Source organism: Phocoena sinus, chromosome 11 (genome assembly GCF_008692025.1).
Source record: "Phocoena sinus isolate mPhoSin1 chromosome 11, mPhoSin1.pri, whole genome shotgun sequence".
Classification (NCBI taxonomy): domain Eukaryota; kingdom Metazoa; phylum Chordata; class Mammalia; order Artiodactyla; family Phocoenidae; genus Phocoena; species Phocoena sinus.
Window position 1 is genome coordinate 35999613 of NC_045773.1, and position 24948 is coordinate 36024560.

General features: G+C 37.7%; 1 protein-coding gene across 2 annotated transcripts in view; it reads left to right on the forward strand.

The window, feature by feature from the left end:
• The window catches only part of SFMBT1 (Scm like with four mbt domains 1), a 133851-nt gene that overhangs the window by 67673 nt on the left and 41230 nt on the right, over nt 1–24948 (forward strand). For both annotated transcript variants that reach the window (XM_032650307.1, XM_032650306.1), the window contains exons 2-3: nt 7835–7989; nt 17128–17222. In XM_032650307.1, the coding sequence (XP_032506198.1) occupies nt 7962–7989; nt 17128–17222 (123 nt within the window). In that variant the 5' untranslated portion in view covers nt 7835–7961. The remainder of the gene's footprint in view (nt 1–7834; nt 7990–17127; nt 17223–24948) is intronic.

Here is a 24948-nt window from a genome sequence, read left to right on the forward strand (position 1 = left end):
TGAAGTAAGGATCTAATTTTTTTCCTCCCAAAATGGATAGCCAATTCTTTATTATTAGCTTGTTCATCCTTTCACAATTGATATGGGATGCCATCGTATCACAAACTGTACTCTCATATAAATGCATCTATTTCTCAATCTCATTCTATTTTATGGGTGTATTTGTCTTTTCTTGCACTAATACTACACTATTTTAATATTTTGATAGAAGGAACTAGCTTCACCATATATCATCTTTTACAAATATGTAGCTAGATTGTACATTTTCTCTTTTAGATGCATTTAAAAATTAGCTCATCAAGGTGAATAAAATACCCTATTGGGATTTTGATTGGGAAGGAAAACATTTCTCTAACACAGTTTTATTGGCCATGTAGTAATACAATGTATGCTTGTACCATATTTTACTTAAAAATTTCTCATTGTTAGTCCAAAATAACCCTTTTAAAATATTGCCTCATAATTTGGCTTTTTAAAAGATTGAGATATAATTGACATATAACATTGTATTAGTCCAAGTTGTACAACACTGTGATTTGATATATATATATATATATATTGCAAAATGATTCGATTGTGTATGTATATATGTGTACACAGCATCTTCTTTATCCATCCATCCATGGACATGAAACAAGACATGCTTCCATGTCTTGGCTATTGTAAATAATGCTGCAATGAACATGAGGGTGTAGGTATCTTTTTGAGCTAGTGTTTTCATTTCCTTTCATTTCACATACCCAGAAATGGAACTGCTGGATCATATGGTAGTTCTATTTTTAATTTTTTGAAGAATCTACATAGTGTTTTCACACAGTGCCTACACCAATTTATATTCCCACCAGTGGTGCACAGGGATTTCCTCCACATCCTTGCCAACACTTGTTATTTCTTGTCTTTCTGATAATAGCCATTCTGACAGGTGTGAGATGGTATCTCACTGTGGTTTTGATTTCCATTTCCCTGATGATGTGATGTTGAGCACCTTTTTAAAAAATCAGGGTATTCTTGAGTTGTGGGCTTTATTTAAAGCTTTTACTGGTTTTGTAAATTAATAAGTACTGATTTGTAAAGCTGAGATAGATGTGCCCTGTGTTGCATTTACATAATCATGAAAAAGTTAAGTTAGGGTCAGATTTAACTTAGATGATTTGAGTGGCTAAGATGTGTCAACTTAACGGACTTATTTTTTATCTCCCTAGTTAAACATGTAGCAGTGGGTTAAAAACAATAACAACAAACAACTTAATGAAACAATTGAAAATTTCTACCCATGATAATCAAGTTACATTGACATTTGACAGATGGAAGCATAAGATTTAATTTAGATAGCCTGTCAAATAAGATGTGCACAAGGTCAGGGAGTGATGATTAACCCTTGTGGAGAGTGAAAGGCCAACTGAAATCAACACCTGTTGGGGAACAAAAAATACAGTGACTCTACCACTAGCATTTACCGTCAAGGGCAGGGTTAACTTTGCAAATCTGCCCAAAATGGAGCATCTGATTTGCTGAATTGTTTGCACTTACCATATTTACAACATACTTGAAATTATTACTGACCTTCCATTTGTTCGGTTGAGGGAGAGGAGTGCAAATTCAAGCATGTTAGTTAGTGGGAATATTCCTTTTAACTGTCTGGTAAATATTTACTGAATTAAAGCATTTTCTTGCAACCACCATACATACTAGGTCATATCTTTATAGTCACACTGAGTTTCTGTCCTTCTTCCTAAGTGCTTTAAAAATTATATCCAACATGTTAAATCATTTGGCTGAGGACTCATGCTACAGAAATCTCTCTTGCATTATTGTAACTTTTCTACATTATAAATACTCTTACTCAGTGTTTAATCTTAGCCTTGAAAATCAAGAGCATTAACGTGCAGCCGAGTAGTATAAGCTTAGAGTGTGGACTGCATGGGTAAACTGAAATAGCATGGGAGGGGAAGCATCATGTAACTGTTTGTTGTTCAGATGACTTTTAGATCTTTTTAAAAATCTATTAAAGTATAAGTATTCCATGGTGGTTTTATTTTATATTGATATATCACTAAAAATGAAATAGCGAATTCAGTTTTATTCTACCTGGGTTTTGTTTCTGTTTTCTTTGTGTGCCTGTGTGTGTGTGTGTGTGTGTGTGTGTGTGTGTGTGTGTTTGACATCAAAGCTGGTTTTGTACAATTAGCTTTGCTTTTTTAAATTGTTATTTATGTTTCTTAGAAGTGTTTCCTATTTTAAAATACTGGCTTTAGTCTCTTTTATTAGAACCTCCTGTAAATATCTAGGCTGCTGTTTAGTTCACTGAAAGAATTCTTAAATAAGATGAACAACGTCCAGATTAGTTAGTTCATGAGAACTTACTTAAATAATTCTGATGTATTCTGGTCACCACAAGAGGAATTATAATACCAAAATCAGTGATAAATAAAGACAGTAAAACAGTTTAACATGAATAGGAAATAAATGAAAAGTGAATTAAATTTTTATATTTTAAGCTCCTCGATATTTTATTGTTTTTTTCCTCACTGCATAAAAAGAGAGCAGACTAGCAATAAAGAGAAAGATCTGACAGATGTTCTACAGCAAAAGGCTTCATCAGTTTATTTCTCATGATCCTATTAAGACAATGAACTGATTATTTATTAAAATCTAAGTGATGCTGCTGTAAGATCAAAAAAATGTCACAGCCCTTTTTAACAACTTTGTATGTTGACAGATGGTAAATGGTCTTCTTGGAGTGATGTATAAAAATACTGGGGGCTTCCCTGGTGGCGCAGTGGTTAATAATCCACCTACCAATGCAGGAGAGACAGGTTCGAGCCCTGGTCCGGGAAGGTTCCACATACCGTGGAGCAACTAAGCCCATGCGCCACAACTACTGAGCCTTCGCTCTAGAGCCTGCGAGCCACAACTACTGAAGCCCACGTGCCTAGAACCCATGCTCCGCAACAAGAGAAGCCATTGCAATGAGAAGCTCGCGCACCGCAACGAAGAGTAGCCCCCCACTCACTGCAACTAGAGGAAGCCCGCGCACAGCAACGAAGATCCAATGCAGCCAAAAATAAATAAAGAAAAAATTAAAAAAAAATACTGAATCACTACACCTGAAACTTATGTAATAATGTGTGTTGATTATAACTTAATTTTTTTAAAGTTACATTCTTAGTTTCAGCTACATAAGACTTGCATTTCCCCCAACTCATGTCTTTTTGGCTTTGAAGATTTATTAATAATAATAATTATTATTATTGCACTGTGTGGCTCTCTGCACAAAATATGCTGACGTATTTCAAGAGTTTATGAGTGTAAGCAGTGGATGACATCTTCACAACCTAGTAAACCAACAGATAATTGTGTTACATCAGACCCATGATGAAGTTTCAAGACTATATGTAGAAATGACCCTAAGTTAGTGCCATAGGAACTTGAATCTGTCAATATTGCCTAACAGTTAACATTAACTCAGCATTTACTATGTAGCTCTATGCTACATGCACTTCATTGTTTATCCTACTTATCCTGTCAGTCTGGTGGGGTAGGTACAGTACTGTTACACTCCATTTTATTAGTGATGTCATTGGCACCAATAAGGTGATTGTTGAAAGTCACATAGCCAAGTAAACAATGGACACAGGATTTTGAAAAGTTAATATAAATAATAATTGTCCTTCACTTGCTTTTTTCATTGAGAATATAGATGACATTCCCATATGCTTTTATGGATCTACTTGAATTCTTCTAATGATTACAAATTATTTCCTAGTGTAGGTGTATCATGTCTGTAGCCATCTCATTCACATTTGATGGACATATATGATGGACATATATAGGACATATAGGCTGTTACAGATAATACAGCAGCAAACATCATTGGCTATGTAGCCTTCCACACATTTGTGTTGTGTGAAAGGCTCTTTTGTTGTTATTCAAGAGTGCTTTTTTTAAATTTATTTTTTATTGAAGTATAGTTGATTTACAATGTTGTGTTAGTTTCACGTGTAAAGCAAGGTGATTAAGTTATACATACATATATATATATATATTCTTTTTCAGATTTTTTTCCATTATAGATTATTACAAGATATTGAATATAGTTCCCTGTGCTCTACAGTAGGTCCTTGCTGTTTATCTATTTTATATATAGTGTGTATCTGTTATTCCCAAACTCCTAATTTATCCCTCCCCTGCCATTACCCTTTGGTAACCGTAAGTTTGTTTTCTATGTCTGTGAGTCTGTTTCTGTTTTGTAAATAAGTTCATTTGTATCACTTTTTTAGATTCCACATATTGTGTTGTGTGAAAGGTTCTTAACAGTAGAATTATTGCTCAAAGAGTTTGTCTTTTAAATCATTATATGTTAAATTATTTATCATTAAATTCCTCTCCAAAAAGGTAGTACCAATATATACTCTCTCCCTTTGTCTGTCTTCCTTGCCAACTCTGGAGATTTTCAGTTTTAAAAATTTTACCAGTTGGAAAGGTGAAAAAAATAGTATTTGATTAAAAAGTCTCATTATGGGGGCTTCCCTGGTGGCGCAGTGGTTGAGAGTCCGCCTGCCAATGCAGGGGACACGGGTTCGTGCCCCGGTCCGGGAGGATCCCACATGCCGCGGAGCGGCTGGGCCCGTGAGCCATGGCCGCTGAGCCTGTGTGTCCGGAGCCTGTGCTCTGCAACGGGAGAGGCCACAACAGTGAGAGGCCCGCGTACCGCAAAAAAAAAAAAAAAAAAAAAAAAAAAAAAAAGTCTCATTATTTCACTACTAATGAGATTGAGCATATTTTTGTAAGTATTAACTCTCATTTTTAGTGTGGATTAATTACATATTTTACCGATTTTTCTTTTCTTTTTTTCTTGTTGAATTATGGGAGCTTGTATATGGAAATTAATCCATTATCTTACATGTTGTTAATATTTTCACCCATCTCAACTGTCTTATTTATTTATTTTTATTGAAGTAAAATTGACATATAACATTATATTAGTTTAAGGCATACAGCATAATGATTTGATATCTGTATACATTGTGAAGATTACTGCAATAAATCTAGTTAACATCTGTCACCATACATAGTTAGAAAAAATTTTTTGTGTGTGATGAGAACTTTTAAGACCTACTCTGTTATCTTTGAATTTTATTTACGGTGTCTTTTGCCATGTAGAAATTTTATACTTTTATGTTTTTTTGTCACTCCTTTATGGTTTCTCTGATTGGGTCCAGAGTAATTTTTTTTTTTTCCCAGAGTGATGTTTTTAAAAACACAGATTTGATCCTTTCTCTGCTTAAGAAAACCCTCGGTTGCTTCCCATTGAGAGGCACTATAATACGGCGTTTGAGGACATATAATGTTGACGTTTTGCTAGGTTTGAGACCTGGTTTTCCTACTTAACTAGCTGTGGGACACTGGCAGGTAGTACCTGTTTTGTGCCTGTTTCCTCATGATAGTGATGTCACCTTGTCCAGTTGTTGAGAGTATTAAATGGGTTAATATGTTTAAGTGCTTTGGACAGTACCCAGCTTATGGTAAATCCCCAGTTTGTATCAACTGCGTTATTCCTACTCTTCCTGTCCAGTTTCATTGTGTGCCACTTACCCGGTTGGTTCCCATGCTCCAGCCACAGTGGCCTGCTCTCAGTTCCTCCTCACCTTAGAGCCTTTGTATGTGCTGCTCCCTATTCCTGGACTATTCTCTCCTTTCTGCCCTTTTTGCCTAACTGCTGTTTCCCCTTTAGTGTCAGCTTAAAATACCTTTCCCCGCCCCAGGGACGCTGTCAGTGACCTCTTAGTTTAGGTTAGGTCTGCCATTATGTTCTATCTTAGCACCTACTGCTGCTTTTCCTTCATAGCACTTTAAATAATTGTTTTAAATTGTTGGCTTAAATTGTCTTACACCAGTTGAAAATAAGCATCATGAATGCGGGAACCAAGTCTCTCTTGATTGCTTTACCCTTATTCCCTAGAATAGTGGATGGTAATGAGCTAGTGTTTAATAAATATGGGGAGTGAATGAATTGGCAGGTGGAATGGTACAGTTTGAATGTTTTGGGCTTGGGGTAGGAAAGTAAACTGAGAGAAGAAAGCTTATTTAGAGGCTTTAAACCTCACTACCAGGTTTCTATTCAGTTGTTCCTATCTGCGAAAGTGTGAGTTTCAGTGCTTATGTTGTTGTATGAAAAGATTTTGGATAACTGGCAGTTACCTCAAATGGAATATCCATAATTTTAACTGTTATTAAGATTTTCTGTATGCTTAATATGAAATTTAGTTTTAAAATCTGAAAATGTTACACTCATTTTACAGATTTTAAAAATGGACATAATAGGGCTTCCCTGGTGGCGCAGTGGTTGAGAGTCTGCCTGCCGATGCAGGGGACACGGGTTCTTGCCCTGGTCCGGGAAGATCCCACATGCTGTGGAGCGGCTAGGCCCGTGAGCCGTGGCCACTGAGCCTGCACGTCTGGAGCCTGTGCTCCGCAACGGGAGAGACCACAACAGTGAGAGGCCTGCGTACCGCAAAAAAAAAAAAGGACATGATATAGTCTGTATAAGATTGCACATTTAGTTATGGGTAGAGCTGGGACTAGAATCTGGGTATCCCTATCACCCAGCTCACACTGTTGTACTTGAGATAGCTTGTACCTTTTCAAAGAGTATGTTAAAATTTAAACTAATTTTTTCTTAGTGTTTAAAAGATTTTTATGATAATCCTTTACTGGGGATCTAATACAGAATCAGAATCTTTTTGAGAGGTTCAGAGTTGTTTGCTCTTGTAGGTATCACCCAGGCAGCTGTGGCTGTTGAGTTGCTATTCCACCTTTATAGTTTTCTGCATTGTTGCCCTTGAGGTTAGTTCACATCACGCCTTCCTGCAGCAGCTCCTATTCCCCCTTGCATTTACTCTTTCTAATCTGTTAGGCATATATAAAGGCAGTATCTTAGATTGTTTTACATGTATGTAAAGCAAGAATAAATAGATTCATCCATGCTGCAGCATGGATGGGCCTCAAAAACATGCTGAGTGAAAGAAGTCAGGTGCAAAAGACCACATGTTGTATGATTTCATTTGTGTGAAATGTCCAGAAGAGGCAAAATCTCTAGAGACAAAAGCAGATTAGTGGTTGCCTGAGGCTAGGGATGGAATGGAGAACTGCAAATGGGGAATGAAGTTTCTTTCCAGGGTGATGGAAATATTCTAAAATTGGATTATAGTGATGGTTATACAACTGTAAATTTACTGAAAATTATTGAATTGTACACTTAAAATGGGAGATTTTGGCATGTGAATTATATCCCAATAAAGCCTTTTTAAAAAAGAATAAATGGTTTCAGAGGTTATTTTGGAGGGATTGAGCTCTCTTTATAAGTGTAATTGTAGACAAATATAGTTGATACTTTTTGGTTCCGCATAATATTCTAGGTAAATGAAATGGAAAACTAGATAAAATAATATGTCATATCCTGAATCTTATTTACTGGTTAAGACAGGGCATTGAAAGCTAACTTTTCCCCCCAGGATTTCATTAGGAATTAGAGTTTTTGTGGATAGTGGTGCTCAGTATTACAATCTAAGTTGAAGGGGTAGTGATTCATATATATGTTGATTTTTTGTGATTTTTAGATATCAAGATCTTGATAGCTTTTTCTCTCTCTCTACACACACACACACACAGTCTTCAAAATTAGAAAAGGTGTCAAAATTTTTTTCTCTAATTCCATCTATTCTGCCAGTGTATTTTTGTTTTATCTGCCCTTTCAACCCACCAGAGTATCATGTCTTATGACTGAATAAACACTGGGCTGCAGCCTGTTAATGTGTTCTTTTTGATTTTTCAGCACTTTCGTTTGGACCCTTGGATGCCCATTGAACAGATGCTTGAGAACTGCAAGTAATCTTCAGATTGTAGCATAACTATAAGGCCTGTCCTCTGTGTGGGGAGGAGATCACCCATGTGCTGTGGAAATGAACGGGGAGCAGCAGATTGATGCAGGTATTGGTTTTGCTGAGCAAAATCCATTCTTCAGAGTGCAGAATTCCATTACTTACCTGTGTTATGTTGTATGGCTTATCTTTCTACCACTAAATGGGAAGCTCTTTGAAGACATGAGTTGTCTTTCTTTGTACCTGGCAGAGAACCTGGCACTGAGGGGGGGTGGGGTGGGCGTGTACTCAGCATGTTTGTTGAAAAAGTAAGTAACTTTTATGAGCAGACTTCGTTAAAAAAAAAAAAAAGTTTCTTTTGAGGTAATTATCAATTCATAGGAGCTTGCAAAAATACTGACAGTTCTCATGTACCATTCACTCGGTTTCTACTGTAAGTTACATCTCATTTAAGTATAGTACAATATAAAAGCTAGGAAATTGATCTATGTATAAAATGTATGTAGTTCTGTCATTTTATCACGTGTAGATTCCTGTAAGCACCACCTCAGTCAAGATACAGAACTATTCCATCACCACACAGAGCTCCTTTGTACTGCCCCTTCATAGTTACACCTATTCCTCTTCCCCAATATTCCCTAACCCCAGGTAACCATTAATCGGTTCTTCATCTCTATAATTTTGTCATTTCCAGAATGTTACATAAATAGAACCACACAGTATGTGACTTTTTGAGATGGACTTTTTTCACTCAAAATAATGCCCCTGAGCTCCATCCAAATTCTTGAATGTATCAGTAGTCTGTTCCCTTTTATTGCTTGGTAGTATTCCGTGGATATAATGCAGTTTGGTTAACCGTTCATCTGTTGCAGTACATTTTGGTTCCTTCTAGTTTTTGGTTTTTATGAATAAAGATGCTATAAACAATCATATACATAAAATTTCATTTTTCTGGGATAAATGCCGAGGAGCACAGCTACTTTCCAGAGTGGCTGTACCATTATGCATTCTTAGCAGCAGTATATGAGATCTGATTTCTTCACATCCTCACAGCCATTTGGTATTGTCACTATTTTTATTTAAGTCATGCTGATAGATGTGTAATGATAGCTCATCCTGGTCTTAATTTTCTTTCCCCTATTGGCTGAATGCAAATGATGTTGAGCAGGTGATGCAGGTGATGTTGAACAGGTGCTTACTTGCTATCCCTGTATCCCCTTCAGTACCATGTCTTCGTATTTTTGGCTCATTTATTAATCATATGGTTTGTTTGCTTTTTAATTAATAATTTTTTTAACTATTGAGGTTTCCTAAAAACATCTTTATTGAAATATTTTTCTTTTTTTAAAGATATAATTCACATACTATAAAATTTACACTTTGAGAGTATACAGTTCAGTAGTTTTTAGTATATTCAGAAAGTTGTGTGACCAACACTACTACCTAATTCCAGAACATTTTCATCACTCCTCAGAAGAAACCATTAGCAGTCATTTCTTGCTTAATCTACCCTCTGGCAACCATGTCTACTTTCTGCCTCTACAGATTTACCTATTCCTACTTTCTTTTTATTAATGTTTGCATGGTATATCCTTTTCATCCTTTCACTTTCTTTTTTTTTTTAAATTTTATTTATTTTTGGCTGCACTGGGTCTTTGTTGCTGCGTGCGGGCTTTCTCTAGTTGTGGCAAGCAGGGGCTACTCTTTGTTGCGGTGCGTGGGCTTCTCATTGCTGTGACTTCTCTTGTTGAGAAGCACAGGCTCTAGTCACATGGGCTTCAGTAGTTGCAGCTCGCAGCTCGGTAGTTGCGACATGCAGGCCCTAGAGCGCACAGACTGGCTTTAGTAGTTTCGGTGTGTGGGCTCAGTAGTTGTGGTGCATGGGCTCTAGAGCGCAGGCTCAGTAGTTGTGGCCCACGGGCTTAGTTGCTCCGCGGCATGTGGGGTCGTCCTGGCCCAGGGATCGAACCCGTGTTCCCTGCATTGGCAGGCGGATTCTTAACCGCTGCACCACCAGGGAAGTCTCTCATCCTTTCACTTTCAACCTGTGTAAATTGTTATATTTGGAGTAAGTTTCTTGTAACAGCATGTAGTCATTAAAAAATTTTTTTTCAGTCTTGTAATTGGTGTAGATCATTTACACTTAATGTAATTATTGATATGTTAGGGCTCACGTCTGCCTTTTTTTTTTTTTTCTTCCGGTACGCGGGCTTCTCACTGCTGTGGCATCTCCCATTGTGGAGCACAGCCTCCGGACGCGCAGGCTCAGTGGCCATGGCTCACGGGCACAGCCGCTCCGCGGCATGTGGGATCTTCCCAGACCGGGGCACAAACCCGTGTCCCCCGCATCGGCAGGCGGACTCTCAACCGCAGCGCCACCAGGGAAGCCCCGTCTGCCATTTTTGTCCATTTGTTTTCTCTGTTTTTTTAATACATTTATTTATTTACTTTTAGCACGTTGGTGCACACAGGCTTTCTCTAGTTGCTGCAAGCGGGGGGCTGCTCTTCGTTGCAGTGCATGGGCTTCTCATTGCTCTGGCTTCTCTTGTTGCGGAGCACAGGCTCTAGTCACACGGGCTTCAGTAATTGTGGTTTGCGGGTTCAGTAGTTGTGGCTTGCGAGCTCTAGACCACAGGCTCAGCAGTTGTGGCGCACGGGCTTAGTTGCTCCACGGCATGTGGGATCTTCCCGGACCAGGGCTTGAACCTGCTTCCCCTGCATTAGCAGGCAGATTCTTAACCACTGCGTCACCAGGGAAGCCCTGTTTTCTCTGTTTTTTTGTTCCTATCTTTTCCTGCCTTCCTGTGGGTTACCTGAACATGTTTTTAGAATTTCATTTTGTTTTGCCTATACAGTGTTCTTGAGTGTATCTCTTTATATAGCTTTTTAGTGGTTGCTCTAGGTATATATATACTTAACTTACCACACTGTGCTGGTTTTATCATTTTGTTAATTTGAGTGAAGTGTAAAAATTTTACCTATTTTTATGTCTCTTTTCCTACTCTTATTTATAATAAACTTGTCTTAAATATCCTTCTACATGTTTTGAGAACCACATCAGATATTGTTAAAAGTTTTGCTTCAACTGTCAAATATAATTTAGAAAATTCAAGAGGAGAAGGAAAATGTAGTATGTTTTCCAGTATTTTTACTCTTTTCATTGTTCTTTATTCCTTCCTGATTTTCCAAGATTCCTTCTCTGTCATTTCATTTCTGTTTATAGAACTTCCTTTAACCATTTTGTTAGGGTAGGTCTCTTGGTGATAGAATTCATTAGTTTCCCTTCATCTGAGAATATCTTAATTTTGCCACTTATTATTAAAGGATATTTTTGCTAAATATAGAATTCTGAGTTGAAAGTTCTTTTCTTCATCTCCTGAAAAATATTGTGCCTTCTGGCCTCCCTTTCTGATGAAAATTTGCTGTCATGGGAATTCTGTCTCCCGCCACTCCCCTTAAAAGAGGTATTGTTTCTCTTGCTGCTTTGAGGATTTTTTTGTCTCTAGTTTTCAGCAGTTTGACTCTGTGTATCTGTGCACAGATTTCCTTGGGTTTATCTTGTTGGGAGTTTTCTTACCTTCTTAAAAGTATAGGCTTATGTCTTTTGACAAATTTGGAACCTTTTCAGCCATTATTTCTTCTAGGACTTCTTCTGCTCTGTTCTCTTTGTCTTCTTTTGGGACTCTGAAGACACTTTTGTTAGGTCTGTTGCTATTGTGGCATAGCTCTGTGAGGTGCTTTTCATTTTTTTTTCTCTCCATTGTTGAAATTGGGTGTTTTCTATTGCTCTTTAATTTTGGTGTTTCTTTCCCTGTCCTCCTCATTCTGCTGTAGAGCTTATCTATAGAGGAGTTTGTTTTGTTTTGTTTTTTGGTTATTGTATTTTCAGTTCTAAAATTCCTGTTTTGAGCTGGGGAGGAATGAAAGATGGGAATAGCTCCAACTTAAAGAGCCACAATCCCACGATTCTAACAGAGGTTCTGTAACTTGTCTTGATAGATGCTTTTCAGTTTGTTCTGTGCCTTCAGTTAATTTCAGAACTTTGAAATGGTCAATTTTCATTGTTTAGCCAGTATTTTTGCTGCTTTTCTGGAAGAGTGGTTTCACCGAGGTACTCACTCCGCTATTTAGGAAGTTGATTTGTTTTCTTTCAAGTGTTATTATTAACTCATATCGTATATACATTACATATATATTTTATATATGAATTTGAATTTATTGCTATCATCATTCATTTGATGATCAAATTGCCTCATTCTAGACCAATGAGAGTTCTTTCAGATTTGTTCCTGTGTTCTTTGGATGTGATGTCATATATCTTTGATAGTTCTAGTCCTTGCTTTCTGGTATAATAAGATTCCAAGGTACCTCTTGCACATTTCCTGCCCCAAGCTTGCAATTTGCCATTTCTCTGAGGAGCTCTCTTTTTTTAAGTGGATATGATATTTACAGTCTACAATCCAGGTGCTGGGGTGCTCATTGATAGCAGATTGCCATTTCTTCTAGGTCTTCTCCATAGCGATGGCTAGGAAATACACGTCTTTTGAAGAGAAAAGAAAATCAGATGGCTTCATCTGGTATTTACAATTTTAATTTAAAATTACAGGGTTTTTATTTCTTTGATTTTATATTCATGTCTCTTTTCTTTTAGAAATGTGTTGTTTTGTAATGTCTTTAGTATCATCACTTATTTGTTTTTATCCTATAATATTCATATAATTTTTTCACAATAACAATACCAACCTTCCAAATATCAGTAGAATAATAGTGTATAGTTTAAGATTTCTTTATGTTTTTGCCTTTAGATATATTCCACTTGGGTTTGTAGTCAAAATTTTGTATTTTATTAATGACTTAAAGGGATCCTGTTTTCTTTGCGGTTTTGACACCAACAGTTAGGCATATTTAAGTTCATTTTCAGTTTTTAGAATTTTTAATTTAAATGTTTCTGAATCGTGTAAAGTATATACATAGTTACAAAGTCAAAATGATATAACAACATTCCCACTTTCAGCCTGATAGTATTCATCCTTTTTATCCTTCTCCATATATATAACAAGTTTTATTACTTTTTATTCTATTTTTCATGTTTTAAAATGTAAAAAGATATGTGTGAGCATTTACATATATATTCATCTCTCTCTCACCTTATACAAAAACTAGAGCTACAATAAAAACTGCTGTGTGTTTTGCTGTTTCACTTAGTGTATACTGAAGATTATTCCACATCAGTATATGGAAATTATTCTCATTCTTTTTTACAGATGTATAGTACTGGATGTATATACCGTATTTTATTCACCCTGTTCCTTATTGATGGACGTTTGGGTTGTTTCCAGTCTTGGTATTACATATAGTACCGCAATCAGTAGCTTTGTACATGTGTCTTTTTGTATTTTTGCCAACATATCTTTGGGATAGATTCCTAGAAGTGGGATTGCTGGATCAAAAGGTAAATACATATGTAATTTTGCTAGATATTGCCAAGTTCTTTCACCGGGGTTGTGTCGTTATGCTTTACCTGCTTAATTACCTGCCTCACCATGGAGTGTGTTGTCAGACTTTGGAATTTTTTCCATCTGATATCTCAGTGTAGTTTCCATTTGCATTTTTTAAAAATGAATAAATTTGCACACGTTTCCATATGTTTAAGGACTATTTGCATTTTTAAAAAATAAATTCTCGGGACTTCCCTGGTGGCGCAGTGGTTAAGAACCCGCCTGCCAATGCAGGGGACACAGGTTCAGGCCCTGGTCCGGGAAGATCCCATATGCCACGGAGCAACTAAGCCCATGTGCCACAACTGCTGCATCTGCACTCTAGAGCCCACGCCACAGCTACTGAGCCTGCGTGCCGCAACTACTGAAGGCTGCACACCTAGAGCCTGTGCTCTGCAACAAGAGAAGCCACCACAATGAGAAGCCCATGCACTGCAACAAAGCGTAGCCCCTGCTTGCTGAAACTAGAGAAAGCCCATGCACAGCAACGAAGACCCGACGCAGCCTAAAATAAATTTATTAAAAATAAAACAAAAAAATTCTTTTCATGTGTTTTGCTGACTTTTCTATCAGATCATTAGTCTAGTTTCTTCTCAGTTTTTAGGTAGTTTTTGATGAATGAGAGATTTTAGTCCTTTCATTCACTGCTTTTATTGTTGTTATTGTTTATTTTTAAATCAGCATGCTATTTGAGGGACTAGGGTTCTTGCCAAGGACCATGAATATGAATGTCCAGCCTTGTTGTGTTTTAGTGATGGAAATTGATTTTCTACTGGCTCATACTTCCAGGATGCTCCCAATAAAGTCTTTGTTGGTTTGTTGTATTTCTAGGGAAAAATTTCAAATACATAGAAATGAAAACAATATAGGAAACACCCACGTACCTACAATGCAGAATTTTAAAATTAATAAATAATAAATTAACATTGTCCAATATTTGTTTTCATTTTCAAAATTGCGGTAAAGTATCCATAACATAAAATTGACCATTTCAGCCATTTTTAAGTGTACTGTTCAGTGGCATTACATTACATACATTCACATCATTGTGCAACTATTACCACCGTCCATCTCCAAAACTTTTTCATCTTCCCATACTGAAACTCTGTACCCATTAAACACTAACTCCCCATTCCCCTCTCCCCCCAGTCCTTGGAAACTACCATTCTTCTTTCTGTCTCTATGAATTTGACTACTCTAACTACCTCAAGTAAGTGGAATCATAGAATATTTGATCTTTTGTGGCTGGCTTATTTCATTTAGTGTAATGTTCTCATGGTTCATCCACATTGTAGCCTGTAGCCTGTGTCAGAATTTCCTTCCTTTTTTTCAGAGATGTGGTGCTTTTTTTATATATATATATATATATATTTATTTATTTATTTTTGGCTGCATTGGGTCTTCATTGCTGCATGAGGGCTTTCTTTAGTTGTGGCGAGCAAGGGCTACTCTTCGCTGCGGTGCACGTGCTTCGCATTGCGGTGGCTTCTCTTGTTGCAGAGCACGGGCTCTAGGCATGCAGGCTTCAGTAGTTGTGGCACGCGGGCTCAGTCGTAGTGGCTCACGGGCTCTAGAGCTCAGGCTCAGTAGTTGTGGCGTACGGGCTTAGTTGCTCCGCGGCATGTGGGATCTTCCCAGACCAGGGCTCAAACCCGTGTCCCCTGCATTGGCAGGCGGATTCTTAACCACTGTGCCACCAGGGAAGCCCCTCCTTCCTTATTATGACTAAATAATATTTCATTGCATGCATATAGCACATTTTGTTTATCCATTCATCTGTTGATGGACACTTGAGTCAGTTACTTCTGCCTTTTGGCTATTGTGAATATTGCTGCTATAAACATTCATGTATAGATATCTGTTTGAGTCCCTGCTATCAGTTCTTTTGGGTATATACCCAGAAGTGGAATTGCTGGATCATATGGTAATTATATTTTTAATTTTTTTGAGAAACCACCAAAAATTTTTCCACAGTGGCTGTACCATTTTATATTCCGAGACCAGCAGTGCACAAAGATTCCAGTTTCTCACAGTGTGAGGTGGTATCTCACTGTGGTTTTGATATGCATTTCCCTAATGATGTTGAACATGTTTTCATATGTTTTTTCTTTTCTTAAATAAAACATAATACAGTTTAAGGCTCTTTTGTACTTTCCTTCTAATCTTCTTTGCTTCCCTCCCTCCCCAAAGGTAGCACTGTTAATGTTGATGTATATTCTTCCCATCCTTTTTTTATACTGTTATTGATTTGTATTTATAAACATTATATTGCAGTTTTGTTTTGAAGCCTAAATTGTATCTTGTGCTTTTCATTCTGCACCTGCTATTTTTACTTGATGTCATTTTTTTGAGATTTATATATGTCAGTATAGTTCATTTATTTCAGCTGCTATATGTAGTAGTACTCCGTTGTAGGATTGCCATAATTTATCTATTCTTCTACTGATTGCTTCTGTCTGTTGCTGTTAGAAACAGTGCTGTGGTGAGCATCCTTGTATTTGCCTCCTTGTGTTTGTGTGAAGCACAGGCTCCCCAAGGGTATACTCATTCAGCAGCTGTTTATCACAGACTTCCTAGTGACACGCATTGTTTTGGGCAGTGGTGATAGTCAGTGAACAAAACCCTGCTCTTAGGGAGTTTATGTGAATTGGGATTATTGGATTCCAATGGAGTGTTTGAATCTTTGCTCACTCATCAAAAATGTATTGAGTCTCTGCTGTGACAGAGATGTAGGAGTGACCAAAACAAAGCTCCTGTCTTCACAGGGTTTATTGTCTAATGGGGAAGATAAAAAGACATGGTATGCTTGTAGGTAGGAATGAATGCCATGAAGATAATGAAAGCAGAGGCTGGAGGTTTCTACTTTAGATGCACACTGATGGAAGGCCTTTCTGGTGGAAGGCTTTTCTGGAGAGGTGTTGAGTAGAGGCTTGAATGACGTAAAGCTGTCAGTGACAGGGGAATGAGTCTAAGCGGAGGAAATAACAAACGCAGAGACTTTGAGGAAAGAACATGGTTAGAGAGGAGTGGCAAGAAACTCAGTGTCCCTCGAGTGCAGTGAGCAAACAAGAGGCTGGTTGGGGATGCAGAGTCAGGGTCGGGAACTAGGGGTCAGATCACATAGGGCCTTTGCAGTCTCCCAAATTTTAGATTTTATTGTGTGATTAAAAGGTGAAAGATACTGTAGTTAGACCTTGCACTTAGAGAGATGGCAGTAGAAATGGTGGAAGGTGATTAGATTTGGGATATTTTTAAACGTAGTACCCAGAATTTTCTGATGGATTGGATGTGAGATGTGAAAGAAAGGGAAGAAAGTAAGGATAACTCCACAGTTTTTGGATTGAGTCAAAATATCAACCATTGGTAACTTTACTCAGTTGGTGAGTACTAAGGAAGAACAGATTGAAAATTTAAGTTTGAAATGCCTATTAAGGATCTCAGATATTTGGCATTAGATACTAAATTACAGTCCAAAGGGTTTATAGTAGTTATACTCTCACCAACTTTATGTGATCTATTTAGGTGAATCCCAGATAGATCCCAGCAGGAGACAGCATGTCACACTCTATGGTGTTGAGATTCATTGACAATCAGTGCACTAAGGGAACCTGCTATTTAAAAAGAATACTTAGTTATTTTGTGTGAAAAGTCAATTAACTTGTAAGTTAGGTTTACTAAGTTTATGTTTTTATACCTTAAGTTTTTTTTAAATTGAGTCTTACCTGTTTTTGTGTTGTTTTTAATTCCAGATGCTGGATCTGGAGTGGAAGAAGTGGAATTAAACTGGGAAGACTATCTAGAAGAGACAGGATCCACAGCAGTTCCCTACGGGTCTTTTAAACATGTGAGCGATGACTATATTGCTTGACTTACTATATTTCTTTTCTTTGACTCACTGCACCATCAGTAGAGAGTTTAGAGTTATTTTAAGGTAGAATACTTGAGAGAATTTGAGTGCTTTTTCTTTTTCCCCCCTGTTGCCACTTTTAAGAAAACTTGACATATTCTAAAACCCTTTTGGTTTTGTGTATTTTTTGCCACTCGATGCCAACCTGTCTTTTTTGACCAGTCATGAATATTCCTTTATTTTTGTCAAAAAAAACCCCCAAAACCTCTTCAGTTGAAGAAAATGATTTATAGTCTGGTACAGGCAGACCTTGGAGCTGTTGCGGGTTCAGTTCCAGACCACCACAGTAAGGCAAGTATTGCAATAAAGTGCCAGTCACACGAATTTTTTGGTTTCCCAGTACATATAAAAGTATGTTTAAACTATACTATAGTCTGTTAAGTGTGCAATAGCATTATGTCTAAAAAAAAGTACATACCTTAATTTAAAAATACATTATTGCTTAAGAGTGCTAGTCATCATCTGAGCCTTTAGTGAGTAGTCTTTGTGCTGGTGGAGGGTGTTACCTCAATGTTGATACTGCTGACTGGTCAGGGTGGTGGTGGCTGAAGGGTTGGGGTGGCTGTGGCAGTTTCTTGAAAAAAGACAACAGTGAAGTTTGCCCCATGGATTGACTCTTCCTTTTACGAATGATTCCTCTGTAGGTGCAATGCTATTTGATAGCATTTTACCCATAGTAGAAGTTCTTTCAAAATTGGAGTCAATTCTCAAGCCCTGCCACTGCTTTATCAACTAAGTTTATGTAATATTCTAAATCTTTTGTTGTCATTTCAACAATCTTCACAGCATCTTCACCAGGAGTAGATTGCATCTCAAGAAAGCTCATCCATGAGAAGAAACTCCTGGGACTTCCCTGGTGGTCCAGTGGTTAGGATTCCACAGTGCCAATGCAGGGGGAATGGGTTCGATCCCTGGTCAGGGAACTAAGATCCCACATGCTATACGACGTGGCCAAAAGATTAAAAAAAAAAAAAAAAAAAAAAAAGAGGAAGAAGAAGAAGAAACTCCTCGTTTGTTCAGGTTTTCTCATGCGATTGCACCAATTCAGTCACATTTTCAGGCATCACTTCTAGTTTTCTTGCTGTTCCACCCCATTGGCAGTTACTTTCTCCACTGAAGTCCTGAACCCCTCAAAGTCATCCGTGAGGGTTGGAATCAGCTTCTTCCAAACACCTGTTAATGTTCATTTTGACCTCTTCCCATGGATCACAAATGTAATTAAAGGCATCTAGAATGGTGAATCCTTTCCAGGAGGCTTTCAATTGTTAGATTCATTAGAGGAATCTCTATAGCAGCTACGGCTTCATGAAATGTATTTTTTAAGTAGTCAGACTTGAAAGTTGAAATGACTTCCTGATCCATAGGCTGCAGAATGGATGTTGTGTTTGCAGGCGTGAAAACGTTATTAATCTTGTACATTTCCATCAGAACTCTTGGGTAACCAGATGCATTGTCAGTGAGCAGTACTATTTTGAAAGGAATCTTTTTCTGAGCAGTAGGTCTCAACAGTGGGCTTAAAATATGCAGTAAACCATGTTGTAAACAGATGTGCGGTCATCCAGGCTTTGTTTTCCCATTTATAGAGCACAGGCAGGTTAGATTTAGTATAATTCTTAAAGGCCCTAGGATTTTTTCATGGTAAATGAGCGCTGGCTTCAGCTTAAGCTCACCATCTGCATTAGCCCCTAACAAGAGAGTCAGCTTGTCCTTTGAAGCTTTGAAGCCAGGCTTTGACTTCTCTAGCTATGGAAGTCCTAGATGGCATTTTCTTCCATCTTCTTCCAGGATAAGGCTGTTTCATCTACACTGAAAACCTGTTGTTTAGTGTAGCTACCTCCATCCATTATCTTAGCTAGATCTTCTGGATAACTTGCTGCAGATTCTACATCAGCACTCGCTGTTCCACCTTGCACTTTTATGTTATAGAAATGTCCTTTTTCCTTCAACCTCATGAACCAGCCTCAGCTAGCTTCACACTTTTCTTCTGCAGCTTCCTCTCTGAGCCTTAATAAAATTGAAGAGAGTTAGGACTTTGCTCTGGATTAGGACTTGGCCTAACCATAAACCTGAATCAGTATATGGTGAAGGGCTGCCAAATATAGTAAAAATCAAGCATGGATATAGGAAGATTTTGAGAAGGGATGGCTATGACTAGCAGATCATGGGCAAAACTGGTAGAACTCTAGAGCAATGGTAATGTATGTCCAAGCCACCGGCAGGAGTTTTACATAACCAAGTTTGGCACGAAGGAAGGAGGGAAGACAGGGCTGAAGAAGGAATTAGAGATAAACCATGTTTGCAAAGAGGAAAAGTGTAAGATAGTGAAAAAGCCTTCCTCATGGTGCATGTCTGGTGGAGAGAAGAACCCCCACTGTGGGAAAGGCACTAAGCTTTACCTGGGTCTTCAAGAACAAAAGCATCAAACTGATTGGGGAAGGGATGTAGGTAGGAGAGGGGTAGGAATACATGCTGGAGCATCAGAAGTCCCCTACAGTTGGGGGAAGGTTAGGATCACTGAGAAGTTTCCACCCCCAAGACCAAGGGACACAGAATCTCACAAGACTGAGGCTGAATCTCAGAGAATGCTTGTCCCCCACTACCAAGTTAGAAAATTGTGGGTAGTAGAGGTCTCTTTGTGGGGGAGAGGCAAGAGTGTGGAGAGAGAGAGAGAGAGACAGTCACAAAGAGAAGTGTAGTTACAACAGAGGTGTAGTCACAAAGAGAAGATCTAAATGTGAGGGTGGAGAAGCTAATGTTGAGGGAAAAAAACGTATAGCAAATGAGCCTACAGCATAAATACCAGACAGTGCTAGTGGAATCTGAAGCCTATGGTACACTGTGAATAACTGTTAGCAACAATAAAACCCAAACCCAGCTCTAGTCCTAACTAGATTGACTTAACCTTCTCTCTTGAACTTAAGACCTAAGAAGAAACATGCTCATTTCCGGGAGTAAATACTATGTGTCTCGGTCTTGACTGTTCTACCCAGGATGTCTAGCTTTCAACGAAAAATCATGAGAGACACACAGAAGGAAGAGAAAAACAGCAAAGTGTCAAGAGGCAAAGCATTCAATAGAACCAGACTTGTATGACCCAGATGTTTAAACTGTCAGAGAATTTTAAATAACTGTGATTAATACGTTAGAGGCTCTAGCAGAATAGGTGGACAACATGCATGAACAGAAGAGGAATTTCAGCAGAGATGGAAACTATTAGAAAGAATCTAGTAGAAATGAAAAACATGGTAACAGATGAGTGCCTTTGACAGGCTCATCAGTTGACTTGACACAGATGAGGAAGAAATCAGTATACTTGAAGGTAAGTCAGTAGAAATTGCCCAGACTGAAATATAAAGAGAAAAAAGTGGGGAAAAAACAGACTAGAACACCCAACAGCTGTGGACAATATTAAAAAAAAAAGAGTGTAATTTGTGTGTAATTGGAATCTCAGAAGGAGAAAAGAGCAGAGGTGAGGAAGAGATGTTTGAAGGGATAACGGCAGACAATTTTCCAAAGGAAAACAAAGATACTACACCACAGATCAGAGAAGCTCACGCAATGCAAAACAGGATAATTAATAACAATAAAATGCATCCAGACACATCATATTCAGACTGCTGAAATGCAAAGGGAAAGAGAAAATCTTGAAGGCAGCCAGAGGAAAAAAGACACATTACATATAGAGGAACAAATATAAGAATTATAGTGAAATTTTTTTGGGAAACTATCCAAACCAGAGCACAGTGGAGTAAGATCTTTAAAGTGTTGAAAGAAATGAACCTATCAACCCAGAATTCTTCCCTCAGCAGAAATTTTTTCGAGAAGTGGAGGAGAAATATAGACCTTTTCAGGAAAACAAAAAGTAAGAGGTTTCATTATCTACAAAAAAGTATTAGGAAGTTCTTAAGGCAGAAGGAATTTGAAATAAGACAGAAACTTAGATCCACAGAAAGAAATAAAGAACAATAGAAATGGCATAGATGTAGCTAGATATAAAGTTCATTGTTTTCCTTATTTTTAGTGTCTCTAAAAGATACCAGTTTGAAACAAACAAAAAAATGGTAGCAGTATATTGTGTGTTTATAGCATATGTAACTATACTAGCACAAAGGATGAGAGGGAGGATTTGGGAGTATATGGTTGTAAGATCTTTGTGCAGCACATGAAGTGGTATGGTATTATTTGTAAGTAGACTGCAATTAATTAAAAGATGCATATTGAAAACACTTCAGTGTTAAAGGTTTTAAAAAAGTTAACTTCTTCCTCAGTGTTGTACAACCACTAACATTCTCCATTTCCACAACTTTTTCATCATCTCCAACAGAAACCCCGTATTCAGGGTTTCTCGCCTGGGTGGCTCCTCCCACTCTCCTCCCCCAGCCCTTAGTAACCTCTATTATACTTTCTGTCTCTGTGAATTTGCCTATTGCACATAAGTGAAATCATACAATATTTGTCCTTTTATGTTGGCTTATTTCACTTAGCACATCATTATACTTTTAAAAACTTTTTTAGTGGTTGCCCTTGTTTTTGCAATATACATTTACAACTAACCCAAGTTCTCCTTCAAGTAACACTATACCATTTCATGGATAGTTCCAGTAGCTAATATCAGAGTATTCCCAATTACTCCCTCCCAGGCCTTATAACATTGTTATCATTCGTTTCACTTACGCATAAGCTATAATCACCAAATAATTTGTTGCTGTTATTAGTTTGAACAGTTATCTGTTAGATATATTAAGAATAAGAGGGCTTCCCTGGTGGCGCAGTGGTTGGGAGTCCGCCTGCTGATGCAGGGGACACGGGTTCGTGGCCCGGTCCGGGAAGATCCCACATGCCGCGGAGCGGCTGGGCCCGTGAGCCATGGCCGCTGAGCCTGCACGTCCGGAGCCTGTGCTCCGCAACTGGAGAGGCCACAGCAGTGAGAGGCCCACGTCCCGCAAAAAATAAAAAAAAAAAAAAAAAAAAAAGAATAAGAAAAATTAGATTTTATCTACATTGATTCTTTTATATGTTTATTATATATTTATTCATTTATTCTATTGCTCTTCCTTTATGTAGATCTAGTTTCTGACATATATCATTTTCCTTCTTTCTGAGGAATGAATGAATGAAGTTTCCCAGCCGCGCTGTGTGGCTTGCGGGATCTTAGTTCCCTGACCAGGGATTGAACCTGGGCCCTCGGCAGTGAAAGCGTGGAGTCCTAACCACTGGACTGCCAGGGAATTCTCTGAAGAATTCATTTTAATATTTCTTGCAAGAAATATTACTGGCAACAAAGTTTCTCAATTTTTGTTTGAGAAAAGTCTTTTATTTTGCTGAGTGCAGAATTCTAAGTTGGTGTCTTTTTTCTTTACATAATTTAAATATTTCACTCCACTATTTTCTTACTTGAGTGTTTTCTTAAGAGGAGTCTGATGTAATTTTTATCCTTGCTTCTCTATAGGTAAGGTATTTTTTTCTCCTCTGTCGTCTTTCAAGATTTTTTTCTTTGTCTTTGTTTTTCTCCAGTTTGAGTATCTTATGACTAGGTATAGATTTTTTTGTGTTATTTATACTGCTTGGTATTCTCTGGGCTTCTTGGATCTGTGGTTTGGTATCATTAATTTTGGGAAATTCTCAATCATTATTGCTTCAAATATTTCTTCTATTCTTTCTCTCTTTTCCTTCCAATATTTATAGTACACTTATGTCACACTTTTTATAATTGTCCCACAGTTCTTTGGTATTCTTTTCCAACTTTCTCATTCTTTTTTCTCTTTGCTTTTCAGTTTTGAAAGTTTCTATTGACATTTTTTCTAGACAGATTCTTTCCCTGGCTGACCCCAGTCTTGTGGTTGAGCCCATCAAGGAATTCTTCATTTTTGTTAGAGTGTTTTTGGTGTCTGCCATTTCATTTTGATTTTTCCTCGGAGTTTCTCTTTTCTTGCATCACCCATCTGTCTACTCTTTTCATTTAGAGCCCTTATCATATTAATCAGTTGTTTTAAATTCCTGGTATGTTACATCTCTGCCATATCTGAGCCTGGTTCTAATGTCTGCTCTGTTTCTTCACACTGTGTTTTTTGTCTTTTAGTAGCTCTGTAAGTTTTTGTTGAAAGCTGGACATAATATACTGAGTAAAAGGAATAGAAATAAATAGGTCTTTAGTGTTTTATGTTTACCTGGATAGAAGTTAGGTTGATTTTATCGTTTGTTGTAGCTATAGGTGTCAGAGGCTAAAATTTACTTTGGTGTCATTTATTTTGTCTCCTCTGTTTTACAGGAGCCCTCTTGATATGGTGGTAAGGTGTGAGGAGAGCAAAAGCATTCTCTAGCCTTGTGAACTGGTCTCAGTGTTTTAGTGAACCTGAGTTGTGCATATCCTTTCCCCTATTTTGGAGGCTAGAGGGGGCTGGAGTTGGGTGTTTCCCTTACCTTAGATCAGGAAAACTCTGGTAAAAGTTTTGGTAAAACTAGTTGATTAGGACCTAGTAAAATAGTTTTTCTTGAGGGTTAGTCTTGTTAAGAAGAGCAGAATGCTTTGGATGTATTTCACAATGCTACTTTATTCTTCCCTCTGCCAGAGGTACTAGGAGATTTTTCTCTGATCTTTATTGTGAAAACCTGGTAGGACTCCTGGGCGGGTGGAGGGGGCGGTAAACTCAGAGAAGTCCATGGGCTGCCCTGAGACTGGGCCCCCATGGAGTTTTTACCTCTCAATCTTGTCCATACTGAGCCCCTAGCAATTCATTAATTACAGTTTGAGGTTTCCTACCCTGGTTATAGTCCTGCAGAGGTTTCTGCTCTGTCTAGTATGTTGTAATTCTCTGTATCTGTCTGTCTGTCTCCAATTTTGAGCACAGCAGTTTTGCCCTATGACCTCAGTTCTCTGCTGGATCTAAGAAGAGTTGTTGATTTTTAGTTTGTTGAGGTTTTTTTTCTTCTTAGGACAGGAGTTCCAACATGCAAAAATCCTTACATGTCAAATTGAAACCCAGAAGTCCTGTATTGTTTTTCTGTTCTCTGTTTTATTTATCACTACTCTAATCTTTATTATTTCCTTCCTTATGCTAGCTTTGGGTTTAATTTGCTCTTCTTTTTCTAGTTTCTTCGGAAGTAAAGTTAGGGTGTTGATTGAGATCTTCCTTCTTTTTTAGTGTAGTCACATACAGCTACACATTTCCTGCTTAATGCTGCTTTTGCTGCCTCTCATAAATTTTGATGTATTTTTGTTATAATTTGTCTCAAAGTATTTTCTAATTTCCCTTGTAATTTCTTCTTTGATCTATTGGCTATTAAAGAGTGTGTTTCATATCCACGTATTTGTGAATTTTCTAGTTTTCCTTCTGTTATTGAGTTCCAGTTTTATTTCATGGTGATTAGAAAAGATACTTTGTATGATTTGGTTTTTGCCCTAAAATTATGGTCTGTCCTGGAGAATGTTCCATGTACATTTGAGAGGAATGTGTATTGTTGTTGAGTGGAGTGTTCTCTATATGTCTGTTAGTTCTAGTTGGTTTATACTCTTGTTCAAGTCTTCTGTTTCCTTTCTGTCTGATCATTCTATCCCATATTGATTGTAGGGTACCAGTTTGTTTAGAGATCAGCACAATCTTGATACCAAATCTAATAATATTTCAGGAAAGGAAAATTAAACAGACATGTCACTCATGACGAC